Raw genomic sequence first — 13,244 nt, 5'->3', positions numbered from 1 at the left:
CCATTCAGCAAACATTTATAGCTGACCTAATCAATGCCAGACGTCGCTACGGTCCTGTAACAAACCAGGTTCCTCCGTTCCACAAACGGAGGAAGCGAGGGACTAAAGTTGTCCGGAAATGCAAACCAAACGGAGCTCTGACAGCCGCTTCGCCCGCTACTGCGCAGGCGCCCCACAGGCGCGGGCGCGGCGCAGCTCTTTCAGCGCGACGCAGCTGTTTCAGCGCGACGCGAGCTCAGCGCAGTCCAATGAGCTCGCGGCGCCGGGGCTGCGCACGCGCTGTTTAGTTTCTCTAGGAAGTCGAGACTTTGTAGCTGAGCGCGAATCTACGGATATGAAGTAAGGCCTCAGCTTCCATCTCAGGGAGCTTGTGTTCTAAGGTGGGGTCGCCCACCTCAGACTGCCGGGCCGCGGGGCGGGAGAAGTGCAGAGACTAGAGAACTAGTCCCCTAGTTTTGTGCTCCCGCGCCCGAGGCCAGGCCGCACTTACCTGTCCGCTTTTCTGCCTCTTGTGCAGCCCTTTAACTAAAGTGAAGCTGATCAATGAACTAAATGAGCGTGAGGTCCAGCTTGGGGTGGCGGATAAAGTGTCCTGGCACAACGAGTACAAGGATAGCGCCTGGATATTTCTGGGTGAGGTCCATATCTTTATTTGGCAGTGCTCCTTATGCTTTCCTAATATTTTAGCGTGCCTGACCTTCATTGCTCCCGACATTCATCACCCACTTTTATTTCCTTTTTCTGTTTACCCATAAATCCGTTTTCCATATCTCTTTCCTCCCGCATTTCTAGTTTGCGCTCTCTGCCAGTACAGTGCTCATGATAGTACAGTAAGTGGGACAGCTAGAAGAGTGGAATTCTAGAACTCACGATCTTAACCACCATCCCATATTACTGCTAACCACCCCTCCCTCCCCTTTTCCCTTTCCCTCATTTTCCTCACTTAATTAGCTCCTCCCTTCTGTCCATGGCCATATTACTATCTATATATAAATTGTCACATCCAGTAATTTGACAGTTTGTTCAAAGAGGTTATTACACCAGACTTTGTGCTAAGCACTTTATATCCATTGTTTTATTTAATTTTTATAAGAATTCCCTGAGGTAAGTACTAATATCCCCATATGACAGCTGAAGAAGGAAACATTTGCAGAGGAATTTATTTCCTATGGAATGCTTAACAATTGTCTCTATAATCCCTAGTCTGTGTGAGGTGGGGTTAATACTTACATATTTAAACTGATTTTGGGTTTTAGCTGTGAATTTGTGAGTCAAGAGATGAGTTCAAGGTTGTGGAAGAAGAGTTTTGTGCTGGAAACTATCTTTGTCCATAAGATTCTGGGTGTGAGGAGGATTAGTTGGGTTAGTGGTGACTCTGAGCTTTCCACTCAAAGTTAATTGCTCTTTTTTCTGTAGTACTGCTGCACCTTACATGTGCTTCTGTCAGTGCATCACACTGTGAGTTCTTTGATGGCAGGCCCTGTGACTTACTCTTTCTTGTCTCCCAGTGCCTAACCTAGTGTACAGTACATAGTAGACACTTGGTAAATGTTGAATTGAAATGCGGTTTTCTCTTCTAGGAGGGCTTCCTTATCAATTGACTGAAGGGGATATCATCTGTGTGTTTTCACAGTAAGTCTTTCATTTCCTACCTTCTGGGCCATTGGACTAGTTTGCTTCCATAATGCACTTTGTGACATCCCAAAAGCCATTCGTTTTAATTCCAGGCTGACTGGCCTCCCTGCATGGAAGGGCTGGGGCTTCTGCTCTAGTGTAGATCAGTCCTAGGACATAGTTCTAGAACTCTCCCAATGTGGAAAATCCAAGAAGTTGTATGATTTAGGAGGCCGTCTTTGGGATTCTGGTCCATTTTTATTGATTTTTCACTGAGGCTTGTTCAGCCTGGGCCTACACTTAAATAGAGTGGAACTTCCAGGAAGATAGTATGTTGGCCCATCTCCTGAGGCACCTACAAACTAGGAGTAAACCATGATCACAGGGCCTTTCTGGGCCCACACCTGTGTGGCATTATGGGATTAAGGTAAAGCACAGAGGAACTGGGAAAAAAGCAGAAAGTTTAAGCAGTAGTTTGTTTTCTTTGTTCCTAGATGAGTGTGAGCAGAATCAATCTCTATCCAGAGGCCGAGAATCACGGGCTGATGAGAAATAAGAATGAACAGGAGACCCTTCCATTATTCATTCTGCTATGAGATGACAGGCACAGTACTGGGTGGGAGAGTCTTGGCAGCTCACACTGGTTGTGGTAGCTGGTAGGAGAGGGGCTAGGCACAATTCCACAGATGGACAGAGTGGTTAGATAGTCTATAGGGTCAGAGGGCCTTGGGAGTTCATAGGAGCAGAGGGCCAGGGCCTCTGGGTTGTACAGTCTTCAGAGGCATAGGACTGTTGCAGAGAACTTAGCATGTATAGGCAGAGGATCATGGCAATAGGGACTGGGCAAGTGAACAGCCAGCACACGCTGGCAGAGGCATTGCCATTGCAGGGGGTGGTTGGGTCATCCTACTGGCAGGGGGCCCTGGCTGAGTGGTTGGGCACCATATAGGGCAGAAAGCCACAAAAAGGAATTGGGCAGTACAAGTGAGAAGAAGGCCATGGTGGAGGGCCTGGGCAGCCCAACAGAGGCAGAGAGTCCTGGCAAGGAGAGAGGCTGCTTCCTCCAACTTCTGGGTGTTGGGAAGTTCACAGCAGATGCAGCCTGTAATTTCCATTCTTTCGTGTTATGTCTCCGTGGTTCCAGCCTTCCATATAGGAGTGGTTTTGTTTTATTTGCATTGACTAATGAGTTAGTATGTGTTTTTATTCCGATTCTCTATTTTGACCACACACATTGGTCTCCTGAAGATTGCCTTTGCCACTCTTAACAATGATTTTCAAAAAATATTTTGTTTTCTGATTTTCAAAGTAATGTATAATCATTATAGCACATTTGGCTAAAAAGTAAAATATAAGTAAAAAAATAGAATATACTTGAAGGAAAATCTGTTAACATTTTGGTATATTTCTTTATCATCTTTAAAAAAATGTTGGGAATTATTTCCACTATTTTGCTGTTAATAAATTATACTTCAGTGTACAGTGTAGTATATACATCTTCACATGCATCTCTGATGGTTTCCTTAGTGAAATTACTGGATCAATATATTAGCAATTTTAAGATGTTTTATAAACAGTGCCAGGTTGCTCTCAGAAAAGGTTCCGCCAGTTTCCACTCTCACTAGAATGCCCATTTTTCAGAATCTGAATGAGCAATAGTTATTTTAAAAAATATTTGCCATGTGGCTTCTCATTATTATTTAACTTTGCCTTTATTTCATCATCAGTGAGGTTGAACATCTTTTCATAGATTTACAGGCTATTAGTATTTCTTTTTCTTTCTAAATTGTCTATTTTGCCTTTGCCTACTTTTTTCTTTCAGTATGCTACTCATTTTCTTACTGAGTTTACAAGAGCCTTTCATGTATTAAGGATATTAACTCTTTGCTGTAATACTTTGTCATGCATTGTTTACTGTGGATTTAATTTTTTTTAATTTGATGTGTTATACTGCATTGGTGTTTTTATTTCCTGATGCTCAAATTTTCCCATTTTGGTCTGTAGGAGTCCCTTCAAGTCAACTCCTATATTCTTTTTTCCTTTTAGCTTATATTTTGAAATAATTCCAGGCTTAAAAAAGACAAGTTACAAAATAGTATTAAAAAATACCTGTATTCCCTTCACTCGGAGTCTGTAGATGTTAACATTTTACCACATTTGCTTTGTCGTTATTTATTTCTACAGATAGATATTATTTTTTTCTGAACCATTTGAGAGTCAGTTGTAGATGTGATGTCCATTTATCCCTAAGTTCTTCAATGTGTATTTCCTTAAAAAAAAGGACATTCTCTTTTTTAACCTCAGTATAGTGATCAAGTTCAGGAAATCAATATGGATAAAATGTTATTATCTGTATATAGACTTGATTCAACTTCAGAAGTTGTCCCAGTAATGCCCTTAATATCAAAAGGAAATAAATTGTTTTTTGGTCCTTTATCTGTGATATAAATTATAAATATTTTCTCCTAGTTTGTCATTTATCTTTTGACTTTGCTTATTGCTTTTTTTTGCTGGTGTTATTTAAAAAATTTTTTGTATATTCATTCATATTTGTAAATTGTATGGTGAAATTGACTTTTTAGGTTATGTACAGTCCTGTAAGTTTTATTACAAGTATAGATTTGTGTAATCACCCCCACAATTAGGATGAAAAACAGTTCCATTTTCCCCAAAACTCCCTTATGCTATATCCCTTTATAGTCTTCCCCTCTAGTATTTTATGTGGTTAAATTGATACATCTTTTCTTGTATTGTTTTTGGATTTTTAGTCATAATTAGAAAGTATTTTTCCCCACCCACCCACCTGTGTACTCTTTTAGTGTTTGTATGGTTTCAATTTTAGGCATTGAAATCTCTGATCCATTTAGAGTTATTCTGATGCATACATGTAGATATTCTGACATAAGATTGCAGATCCAATCTCATGTTTTTTTCAAATGGCTATCCAGTTGTCCCAACAACATTTATAGAAACATCCATATTTTCCTCAGAAAATTGGGACATCACCCTTATCACAACTAATTTTTCCATAAATACGTGTCTTTCTTGGCTTTGTATTCTGTTCCATGGTTTGTCTCTCCATGTGCTCATACTACACTAATTAATCATAGAAGCTTTTCAGTGTGTTGAGTAACTGGGAGAGTTACTTCCCCTCATTGTTCTTTTTTTAAAGTTTTCCCAGCTATTCTTACATGATCAATTTTTCCAGAAGAACTTTAGAATCAACTTACTCATCTCCTGGGGGGACGAAAACCACAACTTGTATTTTTAATTGGGATTATATTAAATTTAATATTTACTTTGGGGAATATTTTGATATGTTTATGTTGAGTCATCCTATCAAAGAACAGGGGATATCTTTATATTTGTTTAAATTTATGTGTTTCAAGAGTTTCAAAATGTTTTCCTTATATAGGCTTTGTTCATTGCTTGTTAAGTGTATTTCTAAGTATTTTGTCCTTTTTCTCTTTTGCTATTACCAATGGGGTTTCTCTTTCATTATGTCTTCTGATCACTGATTATTGTTTGTGTGTAAGAGGGTAATTTATTTTTGTTAACTTTATATCCCTAAATCGGTTGTTACACTCAGAATAACATTTTTAACATCGCCATTGATTCTCTTGGGTTTTCTATATGTACTATATCATATATAGTCTTCAAACAGATAGTTTTACTTCTTTTTCATTTCTTATATCTGTTTTCTTCAATACCTACAATAGTAAATAGTTTTAAATAGTTCTTGACCTTAAGTTGAATAGTCTCTGGTACACGTTTCCCCCATCCTCCAGAAGCAATTACCATTTCCTAACCGCAAAAATCCTCTTTGGATTTCCTTTGGTCAGCAAAAACAAGTACTAAGGTGGGTCTTTCATAAAAGCAAAGTGGCTTAAAGTGAACATTATGATAGTGAGGGAAAGCTATTATTTTCTATTAAGTAAGATGTTAGATTTTGGGCCAAAGTGTATGTATGTGGTCATGTTATAATGTAATCCATTAGTTCCTATTTTATTTTTATGACTTTATTTTTTAATTTATGAAGCTTTAACTTATGTGTAATTTACAGTTATATAAGGGATAAGGTAGAATTTTTTCCATTTTCGATTTAATCTATTTTTGCTTTTATCTTTATTAACTCCCATCTGCTTTCCTTAGATTTGTTTTCTTCTATATTTATTTTTTTCTTTTTTAACAATACAATTTTTTAAGGTTATAGGTTTTGCTGAGCCATATCCCAATGGTTTTGGTATATATTCTTCTTCTCATTTTTGTTATTTTCTAAGTATCTTGCCATTGATTTTTTTCTGTATTTGTTTCACTTTCTCTTTCATCCATTATGTTAGCTAGGAGAGTAGATTTCAAGTTCTAATTAGTAGAATATTTTTTATTTAAAGTATTAGTTCCAGCTTTACAATGTTGTGATTGGAGAACATGGTCTATTCTAATTTTAGAGGATATTGAAGTTTACTTTAAGACCTATTCTGTAGTCATGTTTAATACATGTTTCATGGGTTCCTGAGAAGAAATTGGCATCTTTTTCTAAGATTCTATATATCTACTCGTCTGACATTAGTATTTGTTCACAATATAATTGTTATTTTTGTGTATTTATATTACATAATCATATATTAATTCCACTGATCTTATTTTTATCAGCTTTATATGTTACAAACTTTAAGCTTTATGGGATGTGAAAAATCTCATAACTTCCATTATTAGTTTTTCTTTGTATTTCTAATAGTCTTTTTATATTAAAACTTTTGATTTGTTAATTTATGCATGAATTTTAAGACTTATACTCTCGTTATGTATTAGGGCCTTTTTCCGTATAAAAGAGCCCCTTTTCTTACTCCTGTTAAAAGTTGTTTTTCTCTTGAATTCATCTATCTTAATATTACCACCCATTTTTTTAAATGAAGTATCATTGATATACAATCCTATATTGGTTTCAAGTATCCCACCTGCTTTTTAATTGTGTTCCTGCTGTATCCTTGCCTGATTTTATTTTTAACTTTTCTATATCATCTTCTAGATGTATGTCCTGTATAGACTATATTACTTGAATTTTGTTTTGTCGTCCAGTCTGAAAGTTTTTGCATTTTAAATCAATAGTGTCTTACTCTTTTATAAAATAAATAGATATGGGGAGATTGTTAACATTAATCTGGTACGGGACAAGAAGACTGGGAAATCCAAAGGATTCTGTTTCCTTTGCTATGAAGACCAGAGGAGCACAATTCTGGCTGTTGACAATTTTAATGGGATCAAGGTGAGTGTGCTTACTAGGCAGGGTTTATTTTAGCTGGACTTTTCCTGTGTGTAGGGTTTCAGTTTCATTTCCTACCTGATTGCCAAATGCTTGAGGACAGTACTGGTCAGCTGGGTGTGTTGTGAGAGTTGTGGAGGGGTGGGGATATACTGACCAAGGAATGATCTCAGGAAATAATTCCATTGACTCATGATCCTGCCAGCACTTGTTCCTTTTTCCCCATCTGTTAGAAAACTATGTCTGAGGAGCATAGGCACCCCCTCAGTGCCCCAGCCAGGCCCCTATTTCTCACCCTGCCTCCTCACACCCCACTCTCATCGTTGGTGTATGGAGAATGAAGAGACTGGAAAACACTGTTCTTCCATCCTGTCCTGTGTCAGGGGATTTGGGGCTGCACTGTGGCTCCATGACCTAGGACATAGTCATATATGTCATTATGTATGTTCACTGACATGGCAGAGCTGGACCCTGGAGATTCTCTAGTTAAAATCTGATGAGAGTAATTCAATCAGAAGTTTTCTTTCCTCTGTTCCCTCTCACCCTCACCCTTGTGAGTGAGACCTGGGGCTGAGCTTAGGGGATGAGGCAACTCAGTCTTATCTGGGCTCCCCATGGTCCCTGCACTCATTTAGGAAAAGCACTGCAGTTAAATGAGCATTGTCACAGGTTGGGGGGATGACTCTTGACTTGGAAAGTTTATCACTGATTACACTGGCATGGAACAGCTAGAGACTGTAGGACAGGGTGGAACAAAGTTCTAGGTTTGATTTTTAAGAGAGCTAGCAGTCGAAGTTAAAAGGAAGGTTTCAGAAATGTCTTGAAATGGGAAATAGGATAGATGTTAGAGCCGCTTCTGCTCAGGCTTAAAGGTAGGAATAAACCTGCTCTTGTATTAGAACAATAAAAGTGAGAATTCTCAAATTTCAGATGGCTTTGCCTGTAGAATAAGTCCATATCCAAGTGTTTTTTAAGTGAGGGGTCCAGTTTTTAAAAATTATTGTTTACCTGGACAGTTGTGATTTACAGTGAGTGTCAGTGTGAGCCAGTTGTTCCAGTATGGTGGGGGTAGAGCAAGGTGGGAGGGCTTAAGATTTCTTCCCCCTCCCTACTATTGGTCTGCTTTGGCTTCATCCTAATTGCTATGTTGAGAAAGCAGCTGTAGCATTGAGCTCAATTTCAGGAATTTCTTCTGGCTGCCAGGCCACAGTGTGTTTCATTGTAAATTGATGTTACAGATTGAGGATTATTCAGTGTTCCTGCATCTAAATTCTCCAAGTTTTCCTTGCTACTTGTGCTTTGGGGCAGTACTTCCTGGGTTTTTTGTACTTTCATGGCACATGTAGAACATGCAGATATTTGAATTGTGCACTGCGGTGAATGGGTGAGGCTGCCTAGTACAAATGCCTTGGGGTCTTCAGCTGCTGCCCCAGGCCCTATCTGGCTACCCCGAGAGCCGAGCAAATTGATATCTCGGTATATGTGCTGTGACATAAGCAGTTGGGCAAGTCTGCCTTAGAGATTTCTCCAGAAATGGATTTAACAGTCAGGTAATGGGTATGGTTCAAACCATGGCTTTCTGGAGCTGGGTTCAGATAGTTTGATATAGGAGGGTTTTCTTTGCTGAATCATTGCCCGTCTGTCTTAGATCAAAGGAAGGACTATCCGAGTGGATCATGTGTCTAACTATCGGACTTCTAAGGACTCAGAAGAGGTTGATGATGTAACAAAAGAGCTCCAGGAGAAGGGCTGTGGGATTCATACCTCCTCACTGTGTTCATATGAGAGCTCTGAAGATGACAAACGCACAAAAAAACACAAGAAAGGTAAAGCATTAAGACCAAGAGAAGGTTCTGGGGAGTCTTGAGTGTTTGTTCTTGCTAGCATTCCTTACAGCAATCAGTTCTTAAGTGTGATAATCAGTTCTTAAGTGTGAAGGGGGAAAGTGTGGAACCTTACTTTAATTGGGAAAGGAGAGATATCAGTAGAAGGCTAATACTGTGGATTAAGTACTGTCTCCAAAATTCATATGTTGTTGAAATCCTAACTCTAAGTACCTCACCTCAGAATGTGACTGTATTTGGACATAGGGTGTTTAAAAAGGCAATTAAGGATTGAATTGCCTTACATAGCAACTTGGTATATCAAGGGTGACAGACATCCAACCTGGCTTCTCAGAGGCACTTTCTTGGAAGTTTAGACTATGACTGCTTCACATTGCTGCCAGGGATGCTTTTCTTTCACATATCCTCCATCTGCTCTATCTTCCGTTTCTTACTCGTTGCACCTGTTTTTTTCCTCCAGACAAAAAGGGAAAAAAGAAAAGAAAGAAAGACAAGGAGAAAACTGACTGGGAGGTACAGGCAGAGCAGCCAGCCACCTCTTCATTGCCCAGAAGCAAGATGATAAAGGAAAAGGATGACCCTGGCTCTAAAAAGCACAGCAGCAAGAATTCGGAGAGGGGTCAGAAGTCAGAGTCCAGGGAAACACAGAAGCACCACCCCAGCTCCCCTGAAGTCGGGACAACCTGCCCTGGTGGAGCAAAGGATCGAAAGAGGGAGCTGAAGAAGGAGAAGCCCAAGCATGAACACAAGTCCTCAAGGAGGAAGGAAGAAAGAGAAGAAAAGAATAGGAACAGAGACAGTGGTCAGAACTCAGACACCCATTCTAGCCGGCACAATGGGCGATCAGAAGGGCGTAGTCATAGAAGTGGAAGCAGGAGTCGAGATAAATCCCATAGGCATAAAAGGGCCTGGCATTCCCGGGATGGGGTGTCCTCCAATCCCAGTGAGCATGGGCATCGCTGATGCTGCAGCTTGTTCAGCTGCTTGGCAGAATTGGAAATGAACAGAATTGGAAATAAAATACTTTAAATGTTTTTAAAATACAATGAAATTCAGTTATGCTTTTTACTCTTTCTATGTGTGAAATCTCTGGGGCTGAAATTCTTTTACTCCCTTTAGTATTAGGGTCATTGAGAGAGTTGTAGTTCCAACAGCCAAATGTCCTAGACTTTTGTGCAAGAATCATTGTCTTTGGGAATGTGCTTGGTACTTATCAGAGGATGTATCCTAAATTTTGATTTGTAAATATGGCCCTTGAATTTATGACCCCAGTTTATGATGAAATGGCCAGAAAAGGGGAAATGCCAGGGAGTTCTAGAATTCTAGTCTTTGTGCTAGGTGTTTAGAACTCTTGCAGTGACCCCTCCTGTTGGTAAGTAGAATCATAGCATGGAGAAGTGTGGCTTAACTAGGTTCAGACAGTTTGATATGAATGTGATGATGATTCTTAACACAGCTTGCTCCCTTCCTACCCTATCCCCCCTTTTGGGGAATTTTAAATGTCTTTTATTTTCGGTTGATATGCCTCCACATTTTTTCCCTTGCAGTTTATTTATGTATTTATTTCTATTGAGGTAAAATTCACATAACATAAAATTGACCATTTTAAAGGGAACAATTCAGTGACAGTTGGTACATTCAGTGTTATAAAACCACCACTCTTACCTAGTTCTAAAACATTTTATAACCCCAAAATGAAACTCTGTGTCCATTAAATGGTTACTCCCCACTCCATCTTCTTCTTTGTCTGTGGCAGCCACAAACCTGCTTTCCATTTCTATGCATTTACCTATTCTGTACATTTCATGTAAGTGGAATCATACAGTATGTGGCCTTTGTATCTGGTGTCTTTCACTTAGTGTAATGATTTTGAGGTTCATCCATGATATGTAGCATGTATTAGTACTTCTTTTTTTATTCTTTTTTATTTTTGAAGCATAGTTGACATACATACTTACATTCATTTCAAGTATATAACCCAGTGGTTCACCAGTTACCCGCCTTACTGAATCCCTAGCCCAACTAGTGTGCTTACTATCTGTCAACATAGATGTTACAGAACCATGAGCTATGTTCTCTACGGTGTACTACCATCCCCATGACCAACCTACATTATGATTGAGAACTTTTGTGCCCCTTTATCCCTCTCACCCTGCCCACCCATGTACCCCAACCCCTCTCCCATGGTAACCACCAGTCACTCCTCAGTATGTATGAGTCTACTGCTGTTTTGTTCATTTTGTTCTGTTTGTAAATTCCACAAATAAGTAAAATCATATGGCATTTGTCTTTCTCTGCCTGGCTTATTTCACTTAGCATAATACACTCTAGGTCCATTCATGTTGCAAATGCCAGTAGCTCTTGTATATGGATGAATAATATTCCATTGTGTATATGTACCACCTCTTTATTTACTCATCTATTGATGGACACTTTTGGTTGCTTCTGTATCTTGGCTATTGTAAATAATGTGGTGAAAAACAGCAGTGGATATATCTTTTCCAATCAGGGATTTCATTTTCTTCGAGTAAATTCCTAGCAGTGGAATTACTGGGTCGTATGATACTCTATTTTTAGTTTTTTGAGGAACCTCTACTGCTTTCCATAGTGGCTGTACCAATTTGCATTCAACAGTGTAGGAGGGTCTCCTTTCTTCCCTATCCTCACCAACACTTTTTATTTCTTGTCTTTTGTATAGAGAGAGGCCATTCTAACTGGTATGAGGTGATATCTCATAGTGGTTTTGATTTGCATTTCCCTGATGATTAGCAATGTGGAGCATCTTTCCCTGTGCCTGTTGGCCATCTGTATTTCTTCTTTGGAGAAATGCCTGTTCAGGTCCTCTGCCCATTTTTAAATTTGGTTATTTGTTTTTTTGGTGTTGAGGTATATGAGTTCTTTATATATTTTGGATGTTAACCCCTTATTGGACAAATCATTTGCAAATATATTCTCCTATTAAGTCGGTTGTTACTTCTGTTTGTGGTATCCTTTGCTGTACAGAAGCTTTTTAATTTGATATAGTCCCAATTGTTTATTTTTTATTTTGTTTCCCTTGCCCAGAGAGATGTGTCCAGAAAAAAATTGTTCATGCTTATGTTCAGGAAATTTTTGCCTATGTTTTCCTCTAAGAATTTTATGGCTTCATGTCTTACATTCAGGTCTTTGATTCATTTAGAGTTTACTTTTGTGTGTGGGGTTAGATAGCAATCTAGTTTCATTTCTTGCATGTAGCTCTCCAGTTGTTGAAGAGGCTGTCTTTTTCCCACTGTATATTCATGGCTCCTTTATCATGTATTAATTGACCATATATGCCTGTGTTTATATCTGGGCTCTCTATTCTGTTCCACTGATCTATGGATTTGTTCTTATGCCAGTACCATACTGCTTTGATTACTCTAGCTTTGTAGTATAGCTTGGAGTAAGGGAGTGTAATGCCCCCAGCTTTGTTCTTCTTTCTCAGGATTGGTTTGGCTATTTGGGGTCTTTTGTGGTTCCAAATGAATTTTAGGATTAGTTGTTTTCATTGAAAAACTTCATTGCTACCTTAATAGGGATGGCATTGAATCTGTAAATTGCTTTGGGCAGGATGTCCATTTTGACAATATTAATGCTTCCTATCCATGAGCACAGGATACATTTCTCTCATGAGTGTCTTATAGCTTTCAGAATAGAGGTCTTTCACCTCCTTGATTAGGTTTGTTTCTAGGTATTTTATTCTTTTTGATGCAATTGTAAATGGAATTGTTTTCCTGATTTCTCTTTCTGCTACTTCATTGGTAATATATAGGAATGCAACAGATTTCTGTGCATTAATTTTGTATCCTGCAACTTTGCTGAATCCAGTTATTAGTTCTGGTAGTTTTTTGGTGGAATCTTAAGGGTTTTCTATATGTAACATCATGTCATCTGCAAATAGTGAGCTTTACTTCTTCCTCGCCAGTTTGGATGCCTTTTATCTTGATCTCACCTGATTGCCATGGCTAGGACCTCCAGTACTAAGTTGAATAAAAGTGGTGTGAGTGGACATTGTCTTGCTCCCAATATTAGAGGAAAAGTGTTTAGATTTTCCCCATTGAGTATAATGTTGGCTGTGGGTTTGTCATATATGGTCTTTATTAGGTTGAGGCACATACCCTCTATACCCATTTTGTGGAGAGTTTTTTATCTTGAATGGATGTAGAATTTTGTCAAATGCTTTCCCATAATCTTTTGAGATGATCATGTGGCCTTTATCCTTCTGTTTGTTAATATGGTATATGACAGTGATTTATGAATATTTTACCATCCTTGCATCCCTGGAATAAATTTGCCTTGGATGTGATGGATGACCCTGTTGATGTATTTTTGAATTTGGTTTGCCAACATTTTGTGGAGGATTTTTGCATCTATGGTTCATCAGGGATATTGGTTAAAAAAAATTTTTTTGTAGTGTCTTTGTGTGGTTTTGGTATTAGAGTGATGCTGGCATCATAGAATGAGTTTGGAAGTGTCCCCTCCCATTTTGTGGAACACTTTAAGAA

The 13,244-nt window shown here is 38.7% G+C and overlaps 1 protein-coding gene across 1 annotated transcript; it reads left to right on the top strand.

Annotated features, from left to right (window-relative positions):
• The first annotated feature begins 223 nt into the window (after window positions 1-223).
• Window positions 224-9,772, top strand: LOC108389564 (RNA binding motif protein X-linked 2). The gene is made up of 6 exons (XM_037008479.2): window positions 224-339; window positions 518-633; window positions 1,581-1,632; window positions 6,751-6,880; window positions 8,526-8,703; window positions 9,182-9,772. The coding sequence occupies exons 1-6, from the start codon at window positions 335-337 to the stop codon at window positions 9,682-9,684; spliced, it is 984 nt and encodes a 327-aa protein (XP_036864374.1). The 5' UTR covers window positions 224-334; the 3' UTR covers window positions 9,685-9,772.
• The last annotated feature ends 3,472 nt before the right edge of the window (window positions 9,773-13,244 follow it).

Source organism: Manis javanica, chromosome X (genome assembly GCF_040802235.1).
Source record: "Manis javanica isolate MJ-LG chromosome X, MJ_LKY, whole genome shotgun sequence".
NCBI classification, from domain to species: Eukaryota; Metazoa; Chordata; class Mammalia; order Pholidota; family Manidae; genus Manis; species Manis javanica.
Note: the sequence above shows the minus strand (reverse complement) of the source record. Positions and strands in the feature narration are given on the sequence as shown.